The following is an 18,769-nucleotide window of genomic DNA, read 5'->3' as shown; positions in this document are numbered from 1 at the left end:
TTCCTTATGGCTCTTACAATCTTCCCATCCCCTCTTTGCAACAGTCCTTGCACTACTATATCCATACAACAACACTGTGGTGAACTGAAACACCTTATAACAGACATACAGAGGCTATAGAGAAGTTAAGACTAACTGATAACACACCTGCCAAGGCTCAGGGATTGAATGGATTTTTAATTACTGTTTATGGTTCTCATTCATGTATGCTAACACAACCACTTGATATGTTTCTGAAACCATACCAGAAAAATACCAACAATTTTACAATGATAAAACCATTCTCTATTTTAAAAGAAAAAAAGCCATTTTATTATCTATGTATCCTTGCAAGTATCTATATGTTTTTACTGAAAAAGTTATAGTAACTATGTTTAAGTGTTTGATTCTAAAATTTAAAAAAAAAAAAGGGTGATTTTACTATCTTTATCTAATAAAACTACTCTCTTTTAATAAAAGAGAAGCTAAATCTTTCTGGTCAACACTTTTTCACCACTTATCTTTTTGGCATTGTGTAAAATAAAAAGCTTGTAAACCAGTTTCAGACACAGAAGAGCCTTTATTTACATGAGTATTTATTTGTTTTCTGAGCTACCAGAACAAGTTCACACCTGGATATGATTTGTACATACTCCATGTCAGCTGATTTACATACTCACCTTTCCTGATCTTTCAGTATTCTTTTTAAAGTATAACTCCCTTCTGAAGGGGTTGGTAATATGATTACATTGTATATACTTTATTTCCATATTCCTTCCAATTTGATTTGCCCATTCTACACTATAATCTTCATTAATGAAAACCATTTTTCATCTGAAAATAGTTATGGATAGTTCACTATTTAGTTTCATCTCTCTCTCTTCTTAATTAACCAGATACCTCTGGAAGGACAGGAGCAACAAACAGATTCCACTAAAGGGCGATGCCTTAGAAGAACTGTCAGTGTCCCTTCTGAGGGTCAGTTTCCTGAGTACCCACCAGAGGGCACCGCTAAACTAGGTAAGCTAATATCTGAAAGAAATTACTACATTTTATTAGATAAAAACAGTGGATTCGCTACTGATACAGTAAGACAAAAGATTGTATGTTTCCTATTTAATTGGGGTGTTGAAGTCAACAGTGTGTTAACCCAAGTTAGAGTTCTTCAGAGAGTTCTGTTCTTTATAGCCAAGTGACAGTGAAGTTATTCTTTTACAGTGATAAAAATTTGCGCAAGCTCTTGCCAACAAGATTGCTGCTTAGTTTAGGCAAGTTGGATGGTATGTTGCTTCTGTGTTTATTGCTCAGCTCTGGATTTTGAGAGCATTGGTAATAATGTTTCAGCATAGAAATTCTTAGAAATCAGTGAAACTTAGTATTGAGTTTAGACATGTTTTATTCATAGCTGCTGATGTCTTGGATGACAGTTAAACAAATTTAACTAAGCTAATTTTCCACATAAATTATATTGAGAACCATGGCTTTAGTAGATAACAAAAGGAAAAAAAATTCTAACCTATCATTTAAGATTGGGGTTTGATTCTTCAATATCCCTTTTCTTTAAACAAAACTCCAAAGAATAAAACCCCATTAGGTCTTTACATTTTAGAGGAGTTACTCAATATCAAGCACCTAGCTCTTCCTCTATTTCATACCAAATGTATTTTGTTTTTATTATTTATTTATTTTTTATTTTAGTGGGAGTGAGGGGGACAGAATTGGCCCACCAGGGCCTTAGCCATTACAATCGAACTCTAGATGCTTTCACCACCTAATGAGCATGTGCAGCTTTGCACTTGCCTCACCTTTGTGTGTCTGGCTTATGTGGGATCTGAAGAGTCAAACACGGGTCCTTAGACTTCGCAGGCAACCACTTTAACCGCTAAGCCATCTCTCTAGCCCTGTTAGTTTTTTTCAAGCAATGAATATTTAAATAATAAAGCTAGCTAAATAATTTTAGAGATTGTATAATTTAAAATAATCAAGCAATTTGAAACAGTAGGAGCTTTGCAGTACATTAATGTGTTCAATGACCTATAGACCTTATGTATAGATACTTCATAGGTAGATAAAACAATTACTTATTTTCTCTGAGATGGTCAGCATATATAATCCTGTAATTTAGGTTGTCTTTCCCAAAATAAGGTTTTGATTTTGAGCTTTTTGTTTTGTTTTGCATTTTTGTTTCATTTTTTAACTGAAGTTCAGAATTTGATATTTAATTTCCATCGGGCCTCTTTAGCATGTGTTGAGGCCAGTTTAGGTGTGGACCTATAAAATATTGAAAACTTGAGCTGGAGAGATGACTTAGCGGTTAAGCACTTGCCTGAAAGGCCTAGGGACCCCGATTGGAGGCTCAATTCCCCAGGACCCGTGTTACCCAGATGCACAATCGGGCACTCACATCTGGAGTTCGTTTGCAGTGGCTGGAGGCTCTGGTGTGCCCATTCTCTATCTGCCTCTTTCTTTCTCTGTCACTCTCAAATAAACAAATAAAAATAAACAAAAAAAATTTTAAATGTTGAAAACTTATTGGAGGGTAACTGTTTCATAGACCATTTTTATTTCACTTATGCTTATGTTTCACACACATTAAGCTGTTTTAGAGAGCACCTTCCTTCAGCTCCTTTGTTTTCTTCTCTTTCTAACATTTTGTCAGTGTTTGCTTGGGTTTTGAGGAACGTACAACCATAGTCTGGAGAATTATTACAGGGTTTTAGAAGAGTGCACTATATAGCAAATTGCTAAATAACCACAGTGCTCCAGGTACAGGTTCTAAAGAGAAGCTAAGTTTAGTGGCAAATAGGTCTTAGAGCTTTTGTTCTGGGCAGGTCAAGTAGATATCCTGACTCGGGTAGTTACTTTATGATCATTTTCAGAGTGGTTGTCCTAAATTACCATTGGAAATAATTTTCATCAATAGGAGAGCGGGAAATGCCTGCTTCTAGAGGTAGTTTCTCTTACAAATCAGTCTAATCTTTAGTTAAATAAGCATTCCATTGTACTATTTTTATCTTCTAGTGATTTGTCTTTAGGCAAGAATTTTGCTGTCAAATGGCTCATTGAGTAACATTATCTTCCAATCTCTAAGAATGAAAAGAAGCACAAGATTTTTACTTTTAACTGGTTTTTATGTAGTTAGAAAAATAGAACTAATGCATATAGAAATAAAAATTTATATATATGAAATTAAATTATATTTCTGATGCTATTTTCAGCAAATAGAAATTAAAAGTTTTTTAATGTATGCTTATTTTTGACATCATATAAATAAGTAGGGAAAGAAATCTGATGAGGTATATAAATAATTCTACATAAAGAATTGAAATTTTTAAATAAATAAAAGTATTCTGTTATGCATTAGAAAACAATATTTTCTCTTACTTTTTTAATTAATTTATTTTTTATTAACACTTCCATGATTGTAAACAATATCTCATGGGAATGCCCTCCCTTCCCCCACTTTCCCTTTTGAAACTCCATTCTCCATCATATCCCATCCCCTTCCCCTCTCATTATCTTTTACTTTTAAAGATCAAAATTATAGCATGGTATCCTCACACACATGCACACAAATTATCAACTTAATGCTGTAGACCAAAAATAAACAACATAGAAGAAAACAAGATGAGAAGACTTAAGTTATGGGTTTCAAGATTTGTTTAATGAATACAATATGGTCCTTATGGAAAGAACAGATACACAGACTAATAAGCTATAATGTAAAGTTCTGAAATGGTCCTGCTTATATATGGCCCTATGTTCTGACAAAGGAGGTAGAGTAGAGCAACAGGAGAAAGATAGCCTTTTTAGTCCTAGATGCTAAGTTAAACAGTATTTTTATGAAGGGCAGAGAGGGTAGGGACTTGACTTCTACCTGATATCACATACAGAGTCAACTCCAGCTGTATTACAGATCCAAATGAGATCAGAAACACAATAAGAATTCTAGAACCAAGGGATAGAGGAAGATGTTTTTAACAATAAAAATAACACTAATGGAATAGCATAATGAAATACAAAAAAAATAATGGAAATAATTGATAAATTTGAGTACATATAGGTTAATAAATTATCAAAATACTATTAAGAAAGTAAAAGACTTCTCATGCTTTTAGCCATCTTCAGAATCCCTGCCTTTTCTGTAGTTTATAACATTTTTAATTTTGTCAGTATTCTTAGTGTTAGAATAATGCCTTTTGTATCGTACTTCCCAAAGAAATTCTGTTGTTTACTACATGTCAAGAAAAGGTGAAAGGAACTGGGTGGGGTGCTGCATGCCTTTAATACCAGCCCTCGGGAGGCAGAGGTAGGAGGATTGCTATGAGTTCGAGCCCAGCCTGAGACTACATAGTGAATTCCAAGTCAGCCTGGGTCAGAGCAAGACCCTACCTTGAAAAAACAAATAAAAAAAGGTCAAAGGCAAAACTGAATAGTTGAAAAATATATTTGTAACACCTATAACAAGTAAAGGGCAAAGGGCTTTTATCCAATACATACAAAGGCTTCCTGAAAAGTGAGGAAGAGGCTTAAACAGATATTTCACTGAAGAATAGACAACCACAGTACACACTGATTTCATTTTATTTGTATAAATCTCCAAACCTGCAAAGCTAATCTGTGATGTTAGATGTGAGAATGGTGATTAGCTTCAAGGAAAATCATGAATTGAAGGGAAAAATATAAAGGGGATTTCTGGAGTACTTGTAATGTTCTTGTTGACTCAGAGAGTGGTTACACATTCCCATTTTGTGATAATTCATTGAGCTAGACATTAATCACTTTAGTATTTTTCTATGTGTGTGGTAGTTCGTTACTAAAGAGGGGGAAAAGGGAGGAAAATAGTTCCCAAACTAGATCATGCAGTCAGTGAATTAGACTAAATAAATAGTATGATGGTCACAGTGAGGATGATTAAGAACTGCAGTCAGTATTGGTATATGCTACTAAATATGCCACTGAAAGGAACAGCATGGTGGTGCACACCTTTAATCACAGCACTCGGGAGGCAGAGGTTCAGGAGGATCACCGTGAGTTTGAGGCCACCCTGAGAATACAGAGTGAATTCCAGGTCAGCCTGGGCTAGAGTGAGACCCTACCTTGTGGAAAAAAAAAAAAAAAAAAAAAAAGATAAGGGCTAAGAACAAAAAGGTCATTGTGTTTAGTGGCATTAAGTTTTTCAAGAATTTAGAAATAGTCTCAGTGGGATATAGTAGCAGAAAACATACTGAAATGGGTTGAGAAGATAGTACATTAAGAAAGGAAAAAGATGCTCTCTGAAGTTACCACTTATCTGCATTTTGTTAGTGATAATTACAATTTCACAAGTAACCAAAATTTTATTCATCACTGGCATTGGAGAAGAGGAAGGCTTTTAAGGGAATATGCATTGAAAAGGCATATTTTCTAGTATTTCTAAAAGATATTTTTACCATAAAAATATTCTTCTACTGAGATTTCTATCACTACCAAATGAAATTGACAATATAAATAAATGTGAGGAAGGAAGAGTTTACACTTAAAGTTTTGTTTTTTAAAAATACTATTTTTATGATCCTTCCGAAGCCCCCTCTTTTGCAAAATTCCTTGAGTCTTGGTGGGTGTGTTTTAAATCTACTTCAATGATGAGCTCCTAGGACCCTCTGGATTTCTGCTTCACAGTCCCATGGGGAATACCAGAAACCCCACTGAGGAGGGCCCCCAGCAGAATGGGAGCAAGGAGGAAAGAAAAGATGGTACCAGTACATACAGGATAGTTATGCACTATCTGACTTTTGGGGTGAGCACTAAAAAATATAGATGAAACTTTCCCTTTGTGGAGCTTTATTTATTTATTTATTTTGAGGAGCCACAATCACCAAAAGCAAGAAGCCATTTAGTACCTGATGGTGCCAAACAGAGAAAGAAAAACAAAGTGGAGAGCGATGATGTGAATTACAAAGGAAGGTTTGTTGATAGCTTGAGTAACAATCTGACACAAGTGTGCATAGAGCTTGTGAAGATTTAGGAATAAGAGATTCCACCTGGGAGAAACGGCTTGTATAAAGTAACTGTGTTTGCATTCAGCAGCTTCCAGTTTACTGAAGACAATATAATTAACATGGATGTTGGGTCACCAAATTCTTCTCTATGGAAAATTTAATGTTTTCTTAAGTCATGTGCATGAACATGATTTCTAAAGCAATGAGTTCTAGATTTAGAAAATGTAGAAAAATCTACTTTCCCTAGTAATAATATCCAGATTTTAATATTCATAAAAAATTATCTAGTTTTTGTGCTGGAGACATGGCTCAGTTGCTAGGTGTACTTCCTGCAAAGTGTGAGGGCCTTAGGAGGCCTAAGACTGGAGTTCAAATTTCTAAATTCCACCCAAGATTTTGGCAGGCCCACGAGAGCCCTGTAACCCCAATCTCACTGTGTGTAGAGACCGAGGATCTTCCAAGCCCTGCAAACTACAGAAACAGTAACGAGACTGAGGCTCAAAAACAAAAACAGGCGGTAGAGCAGCAGAGTGGGACACCAGGCAAGCATATGGGATGCTGCATGGGTACATCTATATCCATACATAACACATGCATATACACAAGCAAAAAGTTTCAAATTGCTCAAACCTGACTAGGCGAGTTTTCAAATGGAAATGACTATCAGATAATAGACTTGTTTACAAACAATATTGGAAGATGCATTAATTAAAAAAAGATAGGAACTAGAATTATAATTTATTCATTTTTATTGTGTACAGTTGGCTTTTAGACGTTTGCCATGAATCTTGTAAGAGATATGGAAACTTAGCAGTGGACATTTTTGCAAACTTTACATTATGGAAGAAAATTTCTTGTCTCTAACTCATAGTGCTTTCTAGCGTTTGCCATGGATCGCATTATGCATAAGTGACAAGCCATGTCATGCAAATTATCCCCTAAAATATTTCTTATGATGGAACACTGTCATTTTCAAAGCAAGCATTATTAACAGAATGCACTTTACTACCAGCCCATTCTAGTCAGGTTTGCCATTAGAAAGATGAGACCTTCCTAATTTGTTCTTTTATCGTCTTAGTCTCTATCCTGACAAAAGAGAGAATGTTCATTTCTGTAAAGGTGAAGTGACTCCTAGGGTCACTCATTATTCATTAAGTTGTCATGTAGTCTGTGGTTATTCAGTATTGTTCCAGCAGATGGCAGTGAAGTGTCTTTACATAAAATATTCTCTTTGGAATTCACTCAAGTCCCTTGTGTAGGCAAGCTATAATTGGGATTGTTGTCTCTATTTCATTCATACTCTATGGAGATTAATGCTCAACCAAGAGCAAGAGAGTAGAAAGGGAGGGAGAGGGTACTTAATAGGATGGTGTTGTATATATGTAAGTAGAACAGATTAATGGGCTTGAAAAGACCTAGTAAGGTCAGGGGAAGAGATGGAGTAAAGGAAAGATGGAGGGAGGGATAATCAGATTCTAAGAAAATATAAATAAATCATATGGAAACCTACTTTTTTGGACAATGAAGCACACAGGAGCCACAGATTGTTACTATATTTTCAGTGCCATGGATGGAATATCTTCCAGTGAGTTGTTGGCCAAGGAGGTCCCTGGTGCCCCCAAAACATTACCAGGCCATTGCCAAGGCCCTTGGTTTCCCACCAGGAATAGATGGTTAAGTTCCTGTTGCTGAAGACTCCACATACTTGGGCTACAAAGTCACTGAGAAATCCTGCTGGAACTGAGCTGAAAACCTTTTCCATGTAGACTAGCTGGAAGAAGCCATTCTGCATGCAGTTCAATGGGAAAGAGAGAAATCACCAGTGAAGATATTCAACAGTGCACGCTGCAAGCCTTATATTTGGCCAGGCAGGCCAAATGAGCCAGCTGGTGCAATAGTGGCACATCTGTCATGGGGGAAACCAACTGCCCTCTAATTTGACTGGAGGCCCACTCCATGGGAGAGAATACATCCCTGATACTGAAAACCTACAACAGGGTTAGTCATGAGCCCTAGGGGTGTAATGTCTGTTGCTGCCTGGCTAAATATATATACTATGCTCACCAAACTGCCCATGACATCAAAATAAAAGAGAGATAGATTGAGAGGGGAGGGGACATGATGGAGAGTGAGGTTTCAAAGGGAAAATGGGTGGAGGGAGGGAATTACCATGCGATATTGTTTATAATTATGGAAGTTATCAATAAAAAAAGAGTAGTCCTCCACAATGTGACACACAAGCTAAAGCTTCTCTTAGTCATCCCTAAGATAATGAATGCAGTTAGTTTATATTAATTAGTAGTATTAGTAAATTAACAGATTAGTACATGTTAATATTAGTAAACAGCTATAATGATTGATGAATCAGGTGTGTGTGAATGATGAGTAATATAAATAATCAAGAATGGTTTTTAGATTCAGCCTGGACTTTTGGAGGAGAGAAATGGCTATTGAACTTATCTAATTGTACTCCCATCACAAAGCCCACAAAAGTTATAGAAAATATATTTAATTTGGGGTTGGAGAGATGGCTCAGCAGTTAAGGTGCTTGCCTGCAAAGCCTAACAACCTAGGTTCAATTCCCCAGTACCCATGTAAACATAAACTGTCATTCTTTCTTATTCATACAATCATGAGACCTGTAAGATAATACAGTAGGTGAATGTTTTCTCCTTTTGCTTGAATAAGATTAAATCAGCTCAGAAGAAATTTGAGGTCTATCATCTCTGAAAGCTTCCTATTTCTATATGTCATGAGTTTTCTGTTTTCACTTGCATAGTTTGGCAAATGCTTTTCCTCTAAAGTACAGTATTAATTTACCAGATGGTTACATAATGAATATAGAAAGATTAGATGGAGTTATTTATAATGCACCATGAGTTATATTTAAGAAAGTTGACCTAGGTCTTTGAGGACTCTTAACACTTTCTGAAAGGAAAATTCTATAGTTCACATACATTGAGTGAAACTACCAATGCACATGCTGTACCGCTTCCCTATCCCCCTCCCCTTTGATAGTCCAGGATTGGCTAAAGTGGTTATCAAAGCCTTTCAACTTTTCCTTTCAGACAAACAATTTATAAATCATATTGGTGGGCAGTTTAGTTTAGTGGTATGCAAAGCAGATTGGAACTACCACCAGGATTGAAGTATTAGTTTTGATATGATCCACTTGAAACCATCTGCCAGCAGAGCTACATAGAAACAATACTTAAGAAAGAGAGCTGCCAGCTTCTCATAAAGCTGCCCTTTCACTGGGTTGTTCTGATTACATTTGTTGCTTAAACTTACAAACTACTTTATTTCCCATTGTTTTCAGGCACCTGAATGTTAACATTTTCCTCATTTTAACAGTTAATAAAGCACAAAGAAATTTCTATTCGTTTTATTTTTTTCTTCTTATAATATTCTTACTTTTTGGCAGTCTCTTTTTAATATTAAAGAGCAGAGAGTGATGGGAAAAATCATAAAAAAGAGTATAAAACATGAATTCATTCACTAGAAGGGAAAAGACTGGATTAGACAACTAGAAAGACAGGAAAGGTCATTATCTTTGTTAAGTTCTTATTTTACTACTTATAGGCCCTTATGTTTTTTAATCTCATTTTCATCAGAGTAGGGCTGTCAAAGAGTCAACAACATGCATAAATAAATCTCTTGTAATGAAGCTTTTAAGTTAGGAATTATGGAACAATACAGCTATATATATTAGGAACCAGATGAACACAGAATTGAGTTAATGAAATGTATATTGGTGTGACTGAAAATAAGAGGATAGAGAATCATAAATACATTTAAAAGCAGAATTTCATTATAATACACATAACAATTATATAAAAGATTAGCCTTAGAAGACTAGCTATTAAAAGTTGTAAGATTCCACATTGGTAGATAAGGCTCCCAGAAAGGACACTGCTTGCAGAATAGGAGAAAAGAGAAAATCTGGCCTACTTTGGCGATATTTGCCCTCAATAACAAAGTATAGAACTATAGGTAAAAGATCAGCTTTTATATAACAAAATGTGTTACTCTGGTTAATTAATTGTGTTATATTCATTTTAGTGCATAGAAAATGCCAGGCATGGTAGCATATGCCTGCTGTGCTAGCACTAGGAAGGCAGAGACAGTAGGATCTCTGGAACTTGCTGGCTAGCCAAATCACTGAGTGTCAGATTCAGCATTCAGAGACCTCTTTACAACATGAAGCAGGGGCATACTCTCCTGTTGCTGTTGTCCATCTGATGTTGGACATGATATCCACCCTCTGCTCATACCATTGTTTTCCTCTGCCATCATGGCACTTCCCGTCGAGTCTGTAATCCAAAATGAACCTTTTTTTGCCCATGAAGGAAAAAAATGAAGCAGGAAGTGCTCATTACAGTCAGGAGGTCTTTGGGCCCACACTCAGGTCAGAGGATGGAGAGTACTAGGGAGATTGAAGATCCACTGACACAAGAAAAGGCAGCTGAATGCTAGCAACAAGATGTGCTACCTCTACCACACTTACCAGGACCCAGAAGAAGTTGTGGACGAAGCAGCAGCATGACTATTGATCCTAGTGCTAGCCCACATCTACATTCAGGAAAGTCGTAACAAACACTGTGGTGGTCCAAACACATCATAACAGAGATAAAGCCAGAGAAGTCAACACTAACTGATGACACATCCACTGTGGCTCAGGGACTGTTGTGAAAGAGGGTGTGAGTAGACTGTAAGAGCCACAAGGCGAGTAGAAACACCCTGAGACACAGCTTCCCCCAGAGACAGAGGCCCTAATTATCCTACAGTGAATACCAGTAACCCTATGAGGAGGGCCTTCAGGGAAATGGGGACCAATGGAGGGGACATATTACAACTTATATTAAAAATTAATTAATAAAAAATTATATTAAAAAAGCAGATGACTGAAGATGATATCTGCCATCATTGTCTGGCTTCCACATGCATGTGTGCCAGTCCACACACATGCAAACACATGTGCACACAGTTATACACCCTGTATCCACATACACACACACTTAAAAATTGTATCCTGCTGGGCATGGTGGCACACATCTTTAATTCTAGCACTTGGGAGGCAGAAGTAGGAGGATTGCTGTGAGTTCAAAGCCAGCCTGGGCCTACTGAGTGAGATCCAGGTCAGCCTGAGGTAGAGTGAGACCCTAGCTTGGAGGGAAAACAAACAAACAAACAAACAACTAAAACAAAACAAAAAAAAAGTCGTAGCCTATTTTTATTAGTAATAATATGCTGTTACATAATTAGTAATTGTACCAAAAGTTTATATCTCAAAAAAGAATATCTAATTAAACAGTCTGTCCTTCCCTAAGCCCCTCATTTTTACATATTTACCCTATTTTGTCTTTTCTCCTATTGACTTTTTAAATAATTTTTTTTGTTTATTCTTATTTATTTATTTGAGAGCAACAGAGAGAGAAAGAGGCAGAGAGAGAGAAAGAAAGAGAATGGGCACACCAGGGCTTCCAGCCACTGCAAATGAACTCCAGACATGTGCAACCCCTTGTGCATCTGGCTAACATGGGTCCTGGGGAGTCAAGCCTTGAACTGGGGTGCTTAGGCTCCACAGGCAAGCACCTAACTGCTAAGCCATCTCTCTAGACCTCCTATTGACTTTTTAAAATCTTTTGAGCATGAATGTTGTACTATGCCCTATTTCCCAACCTCCTTCCTTTAGTCCCCTTTGTTCCTCTAGAAACTTTCACTCCTGCTTTCAATGAGTATTGTACATACATGATTTTATATTACTATGTAAAATCTAGGAACCACAAATGAGACAAAACATGATGTTTGTCTTCTAAGATGGCACATGACACAACTTTATTCTTTCTTTAATGGCTGAAGAAAAATCCATTTACTGAGTAAGTCCTTGGTTATGCTTATATCCTAAAATGTTTTGTGTACTTTTTCTTCTAAAAGTTTCATAGCTTCTGGTATTATATAAAGGTGTTTCATCCATTGAATGTTGATTTTGTGCAAGGTGAAAGATAAAAATCAAGTTTTCTTCTAAAAACAATTTTCAGTTTTTTTTTCAGCAACACTTGTTATAGAAGCTGTCTTTTCTCCAATGCATGTATTGGCATCTATCAAAATCTGGTGTCTGTAGTTATGTGAGTTTATATCTCACATAGCTGTACCATTGAAATCTATACGTATGACTTTTGTTACTATGGCTTCATAATACACCTTAAAATCAACTGTGGTGGTACTTCGCTTTGCCCAGGCTTTATTTGACTAACTAAAGTCTTTTGTGCTGCCAAGTGAATTTTAAGATTTTTTTCCTGTTCTGCAAAAAATACTATTGGTGTTTCGGTAGAGATTGTATTGAATCTGTAAGTTGTTTTTGGTAAGACAGTCATTTTAATATTTATTCTTCCAATTCATGAGCAAGGGAGGTCTTTTCATTTTCTAATGTCTTCATCAACTTCTTTCTTGTACCTTGTAAAGTTTTCCTTGCACAGGTATTTTGCTTCCTTTGTTAGATTTACCAAGATTTTTTTTTTTTTTGAGACATTGTGAATGGGTTTATTTCCCTAATTTCTTCTTTAGCATGTTCGTTATTGGTATATAGAAAAGCTACTGAATTTCATATGTTAACTTTGTAACATGCCACTTTCCTGAAGTGTTTTATTTCTCAGTTCTAAGAGTTTTCTAATACATCTTTGGGATCCATTATGTATAGAATTATATCATCTGCAACTAAAGATGCTTTAACTAATTCTTTTATTATAGATATATATTTATTCTTTTATTATAGATTTTTTAGAAAATAATTTTACTCATTCATTTGTAAGCAGAAAGAGAAGGGGAGAAAATGGGCATGCCGGAGTCTCCAGCCATTACGGATGAAGTATAAATGTATGCACTACTGTGCATCTGGGTTTTCATGGGTACCGGCGAATTGAACCCAGGTTATTAGGCTTTTCAGGCAAATACCTTAACTGCTGAGTGATCTCTCTAGCCTGACTAATTCTTTTTCCATTTGTTTTCCTTTTATTTCATTCTCCTGTTGCTTAGCTAAGACTTCTAACATTGTATTGGATAAAAATAGAAACTTTCTTGTGTATACTCTTGTTTTGTTCTGATTTTAGTGGAAATACTTAGTTTTTCTCCATTTTGTGTAATGTTAGCTGTATGTTGTACATAGCCTTTATTATGTTGAGATATGTTTCTTCTATTCCTAGTTTCTTCATAGCTTTAAGTATAAAAGGATGTTAGATTTTGGTCAAAAGCCTTTTCCGCATCTATTCAGATGATCATGTGATTTTGGTTTATGAATCCACTTATGTATTACCTCATATTTACTGATTTGTGTATGGTGAATCACCTTGGCATCTCTGAAATAAAGCCAACTTGATTATGGTGACAACTTTTTTTTTGATGTGTTCTTGAATTCAGTTTGCTCTTTCGAATTTTTGTGTCTGTGCTCATATAGGAGATTAGACTTCACTGTTGAGAATTTATCTTGTTTCGGTATCAGATTAGACTTTGGGAAATACGTTTGAATTTTGATTATATAGATTTTTTTGTGGGGGGGGGTTTCGAGGTAGGGTTTCACTCTAGCCTTGGCTGACTTGGAATTCACTATGTAGTCTCAGGGTGGCCTCGAATTCAAGGCAATCCTCCTACCTCTGCCTCCCGAGTGCTGGGATTAAAGGTGTGCACCACCACGCCCGGCTCTGTGATAATGTTTTAAGTGATGACTCTCTGTCTATAGATGATCAAAGACATGGTATTACCTTTATGTTTTAAACTAAGATGGCAGCATATCAGTCAGTATTCTAAGGCCCTCATATGTATGAGAGAAAGCATGATGTCTGTTTTTCTGAGTCTGGCTTATTTTACTTCACATCATGATTTCTAATTTCTTCCATTTTTCTGCAAATTGTATAATTCATTCTTATTTATGGCTGAATGAAACTTTTGTTTATATATCACATTTTCTTTATTCATTGTTGATAGACACCTTATTATATAATATGTTGTAAATACAGGCACAATCAACATTGATGTGCTGCAGGTATCTTAGTTGTTTGATGGCAGTAGAATAATTTCATTCTAAGTAAACATTTCTTGTCTATGTTCAGTGAACTTAGAAATTTTCCAAAATCTTTTATTTTTAAATTCTAGTTGTTATGCGTATCTGAATTTAGTTGATGTCATAAAGGGCCTCTTAAGTAGCATTTTTAAGTCACAGTTGTCATTGTCCTCACAAAAACATGCAATTTGTACTTTTTCTTGGGTGATTTACAGTATCATCATTTTCTTATCAAGGCATCTATGATCACATTGTGGAATGTCTTATTTTCATTATTCTATGAATGGAACAAAAGACAGCAGTATTTGTAAATAGCTCTTTTCAACAGTTACAGACATTTTCATAGTTATAGTTATAGTTATAGTTATAGTTATAGTTATAGTTATAGTTATAGTGGTCTGTACTCTAAACCATGCAGTGAACACATTCAAAGTGTTTCCCAGTAAAAGAATCTAACATTTCTATAAATGGGAGGAAAAGAAGTCAAGTGCAGTGATTTAGGGAAGATACTAGCTTGTGGGTTTTTTTGTTTTTTTTTTTCAGTAGAAACCACTGAAATTTATTGGTGGTCTGTGGGTTCTTAGTGATGCAGAAGTTTGTGAAGATATGTATAGCAAAGAGGTAAAATTTTGAGGAAAAGAAAATTAAGTGGTAGAAGTTGTTCTCATTTTCCTTTTTCATCTTTTTGTTGTTTTTTGTTTTATTTTTTGAGATAGGATCTCCCTCTATCCCAGGTTGACCTGAAATTCACTATGTAGTCTCAGGTCTCAGGTGGCCTTGAACTCATAGAAATCCTCCTACCTCTGCCGCCCAAGTGCTGGGATTAAAGGCATGTACCACCACACACAGCCATTTTTCATCTTTGTAAAAAAAAAATATTTTATTTATATACCTGAAAGAGTGAGAAAAAGAAAAAGAAAAAGGCAGACAGAAAAAGAGAATGGGAGTGTTAGAGCCACTAGCCACTAGCTACTGCCAAGGAACTCCAGACATATGCACCACCTTGTGTATCTGGCTCTATCTGGGTATTGGAGAATCAAACCCAAGTCCTTAGGCTTTGACAGCAAGTACCTTAACTGCTGAGCCATCGTTCCAGCCCCCCTTTCATCATTTTATAGCTCCCTGTCTCTCTGAATACTATATTCATTTTATTTTATGTATCTGAACTGTTTGAAATACTTTGTAAAAATTTTATCATGTAACCTTGTGAAGTAGGTAACTCCTTTTGCTCCTGCTGGTTTATTAATACTCATTGAAATTGAGGTAGTGTTGATTCAAGATCCCTATATTGTATATGTACAACTGATATTTGAACCTAGGAATTTGCCCTGAAGATCAGTCATCTAACCACTATGCTCTTCCACATGCTTAGACTATTATAAACATAGCCTTGGCTTGTAAGCATTGGCAGAAATAGCATTTCTCATTATCCAAAAGTATCCCTAAATGCTGTCAGTTGTCTTCTTTTTGTTTACTAATGAAAAGTAACAAGTGTTATTTTTATTCTTTTTACTCAAGTTGTGAAATAAAACAAGGAAAAAACTTTCCTTGTATTTTGCCACTTATACTTTGCTTACTTTTCTTTGAAATGTGGTTTTATTTACATGAGAGCCTGAGTTAGAAAAGCAGTTTATTTAGCTTTCTCTATATATAATGCTTCCTCCCAGTCAATTGCCACTGCAGATAATGAAATTCATTCTACTAAACCATCTTACCTGGAAGAGCAAGGCAATGCTCACGTTCTTAACAAGGAGTTTAAAAGAAAGCTGTGACTCTCACAGATGTCACCTGTTTGGTAAATGACCTTTTTGAACATTACTAGTACATGCTCACCCTGAGTAATAGATATTCTGTTCTGTATAGAGTCTTATCAGAGTAGAAATATGTATGAGTCTGTGTATTATGCTTTGATTCCACCATCTACAATGAAAGTAATTAAAATTTTAGTGGCATTTCTGAGTAAGTGGGTGACTCTAGCATTTGTCATTCTAATTATAAACAATGGCTTCTTTTTCTAAGGGGAACTCTTAAAAGAATCCAGTGGGAAGACCACAGTTTTTAGATTGCCTTGCTGGTTTATGGGAAGGCATTAAAAGAAACTGTGTTCATGGTTAGGGAGAGATCTTTTGAATTGTACTGGACCTCAGCCACTGCCCATCTTGTTAATTAATGGCTATCTAGTGAAGCATTTACTCATGATTCTGTATTTGGAGAACTCCCCAGTACTGGAGGAGAAATTTAAAGTTTATTGATCTCTTCAGTCTCTACCTGAGAAGTTGCATTTTCCTGACAACATTACACCTGACTGTGGGTTCATAGTCTTGAAGATAAGGTGAAAACTACTCTAAGAGGTAATTTCTTCTGTCAGGATTTTACCTCTCATAAGTAGGCCCTACTTGGATAAATAAAGAGGTAACTATCTCCTTGATAATTAATTCTGTTGCCTTCAATTAACTACTTGTTACACCTCTGAAATCAGAAAATAGATGTGCTATTGTCCTTACTTTTCAGTTATACTGAAGTGAACTAAGATTTCCTTATTAATTATAAACGTTGCTATATGAACAAATTATATGATGGCCACATTCCCCTCATGTTATTCTTTTATAGCTCTTGTTTCCCAACTCTATCCCACTGAGGGCCCTCCTCTGTGGTATTGTGTTCACCATAGGGTTATGAGTACATCAGTCAGTCTGTGAGAGGCAATGCCTCAGGATACTTCTTCCCACCCTGTGGTTCTTTATGCCCTCTCTTCTGCAATGTTCCCTGAGCCTTAGCAAGTTTTCTTTAGTGTTAAGCTGTCTGCATCTTCTGAATTTCTGCCTCAATGAGTTTTGAGTATCCTCAGTGTCCATTGCCATCTCCCTGGATCAGGTTGTCAGGTTAGCAATGAAAGCAGCACTTATGTTTAAATTGCTACTGTCTCTGTAATGTCTCCTGGCAGATGTGCTAGAGATGGCTTGTCTCGTGCTAGGCAGTTAGCTATCTCTTCTTGTCATATTAAAGGATCTTGGCTTTCTCTGTTTTTTACTGTCATCTGTATAAAGAACACATTCTTCAGCCAGGAGTGAGAGCAGCATGGATTAAAGGGGATAAGTGTAATTTAAGAGATATTTGGTAGGTATAGCAACTCTTCTTGGCCAGAGACAAGTGGGAGCTTCTGTCTGGAGTCTATAACCATTGTATCCATTTGATTCTGACTTGGTTCTTAGTGCCAAGTATAAGTTCTCTTCTACTGAAGTAGCCTCTTACCCAGTCAGAGAACAATTACCCATATAGGCTGTGTGTCACTATTGCATGGCTGTGTACATCTTATCCAGCCAGTTGACTTTGTAGCTTGCAGATTCCCTGCTTGTTCATGCTGTTGGTGGCCATGATCCTCCAGAAGCTTGCATCACACTTTCCAATACTGAGGACTACCAGCAGCGACCCACCTTCCTTCTAAGTTCCAGTGTGACCTCTTGGTGTCCTGTGACCATGGCCTGTGGTGTCTTCAGTAACAGGGTCTTAACCATTTAGCTCTGGTGAGTCACCAAGTGCTTTTTGGTGAGACCTTATATGTCTATCACTGTCCAACAGCTCATTGTGGGTTTACCCCAGTTCTAGTGCTGGGAATTACAATCCAGAGCTCTTGGTTTTAGAATTAGGCTTTTCCTACCCCCCCCCCCACTAGGGCCTTTCTGCCCAGGGAAATATGGCCCCACACCCTTATTAATGGTTATATTTTTTAGTATGCTATCCAGGAGGAATGTTTCTGTGGTACTGATTCATGCTGCCGTTAAAGTAAGACATTTTAAGAAGGTTTGTAAATGAAATATATTCTTCTAACCATCCTTCTATTGCTTACCTACTACTGCCAAGTATGCTTTCCAAAGCTCTGGAGATCAGTGGGAAGGAAGCAAGACAGAAGTGCCTTTCCTTGTGATGGGGAAAAGAGACTTTAAATATTAACACCTATTTAATATAGATGAAGTAAAATAAGGAGTGTAAAGAAAAAAAATAGAGCAGAGTTAAAAGAGATAGAGGTGAATGTGGCCAACTTTGGGTAGGAAAAGAGGTAACCCATACTAAGAAAATAATCATAAATCTGTGTTTTAAAAATAAACAAGACTATAACAGGAAAATCGTGCAAGAGAAGGATATCTATTAGGAGAAGCAGCAACTGCAAGACTGGAAGGAGCAAAACAAGTTGTTAAAAATAGTAATGCATACTTGTAGAAAAGATTTAGTATGGAAATTGATAGTTATGGTATATTCTTTCCTTTGAAGAGTATTGGATAATTGAATAACATCATATTTGTACTTAAGAAATATTGTTTCCTCAACAGTGGTTCTCATATTTCTTTCAGGTTTTAGAACTTCAGGTGGTAAAATTGGTTGTTGAAGAACACAATAGAATATTCTTATAATTAACCTTAAACCTTTAGGTTTCTGTAAGAGTAATAAAGAGTAGTAAGTTCTAATGTGTTAACAAAATACTTCAAAAGACAACCTTACACTTGAGAAGATTATACATATGAACTTTTTGGCATTTGGAAAAATGCTATTACTGTACTATAAACAACAACACCAGTGTTGCTTGGTAACATGCTTTGAGAGCTGCTAAGCTACAGCATACATCAAATGGCTGGTCATCAGCATGAGAAGAACTAGGAACTCACTCTTGTAGCAGGCATACCCTTCAAGAACTGCTTACATATTGCAAAAACTTGTGTTGCTTGTTTTGTTTTGTTTTGTTTTGAACTGAAACCTG

The 18,769-nt window shown here is 36.2% G+C and overlaps 1 protein-coding gene across 3 annotated transcripts in view; it reads left to right on the top strand.

Annotated features, from left to right (window-relative positions):
- Positions 1-18,769, top strand: part of Rasal2 (RAS protein activator like 2) — a 328,009-nt gene that overhangs the window by 176,031 nt on the left and 133,209 nt on the right. For all 3 annotated transcript variants that reach the window (XM_004658760.2, XM_004658759.2, XM_045142447.1), the window contains exon 3: positions 876-999. In XM_004658760.2, coding sequence (XP_004658817.1) covers positions 876-999 — 124 coding nt within the window. The remainder of the gene's footprint in view (positions 1-875; positions 1,000-18,769) is intronic.

This window comes from Jaculus jaculus, chromosome 1 (genome assembly GCF_020740685.1).
Source record: "Jaculus jaculus isolate mJacJac1 chromosome 1, mJacJac1.mat.Y.cur, whole genome shotgun sequence".
NCBI lineage: Eukaryota > Metazoa > Chordata > Mammalia > Rodentia > Dipodidae > Jaculus > Jaculus jaculus.
Note: the sequence above shows the minus strand (reverse complement) of the source record. Positions and strands in the feature narration are given on the sequence as shown.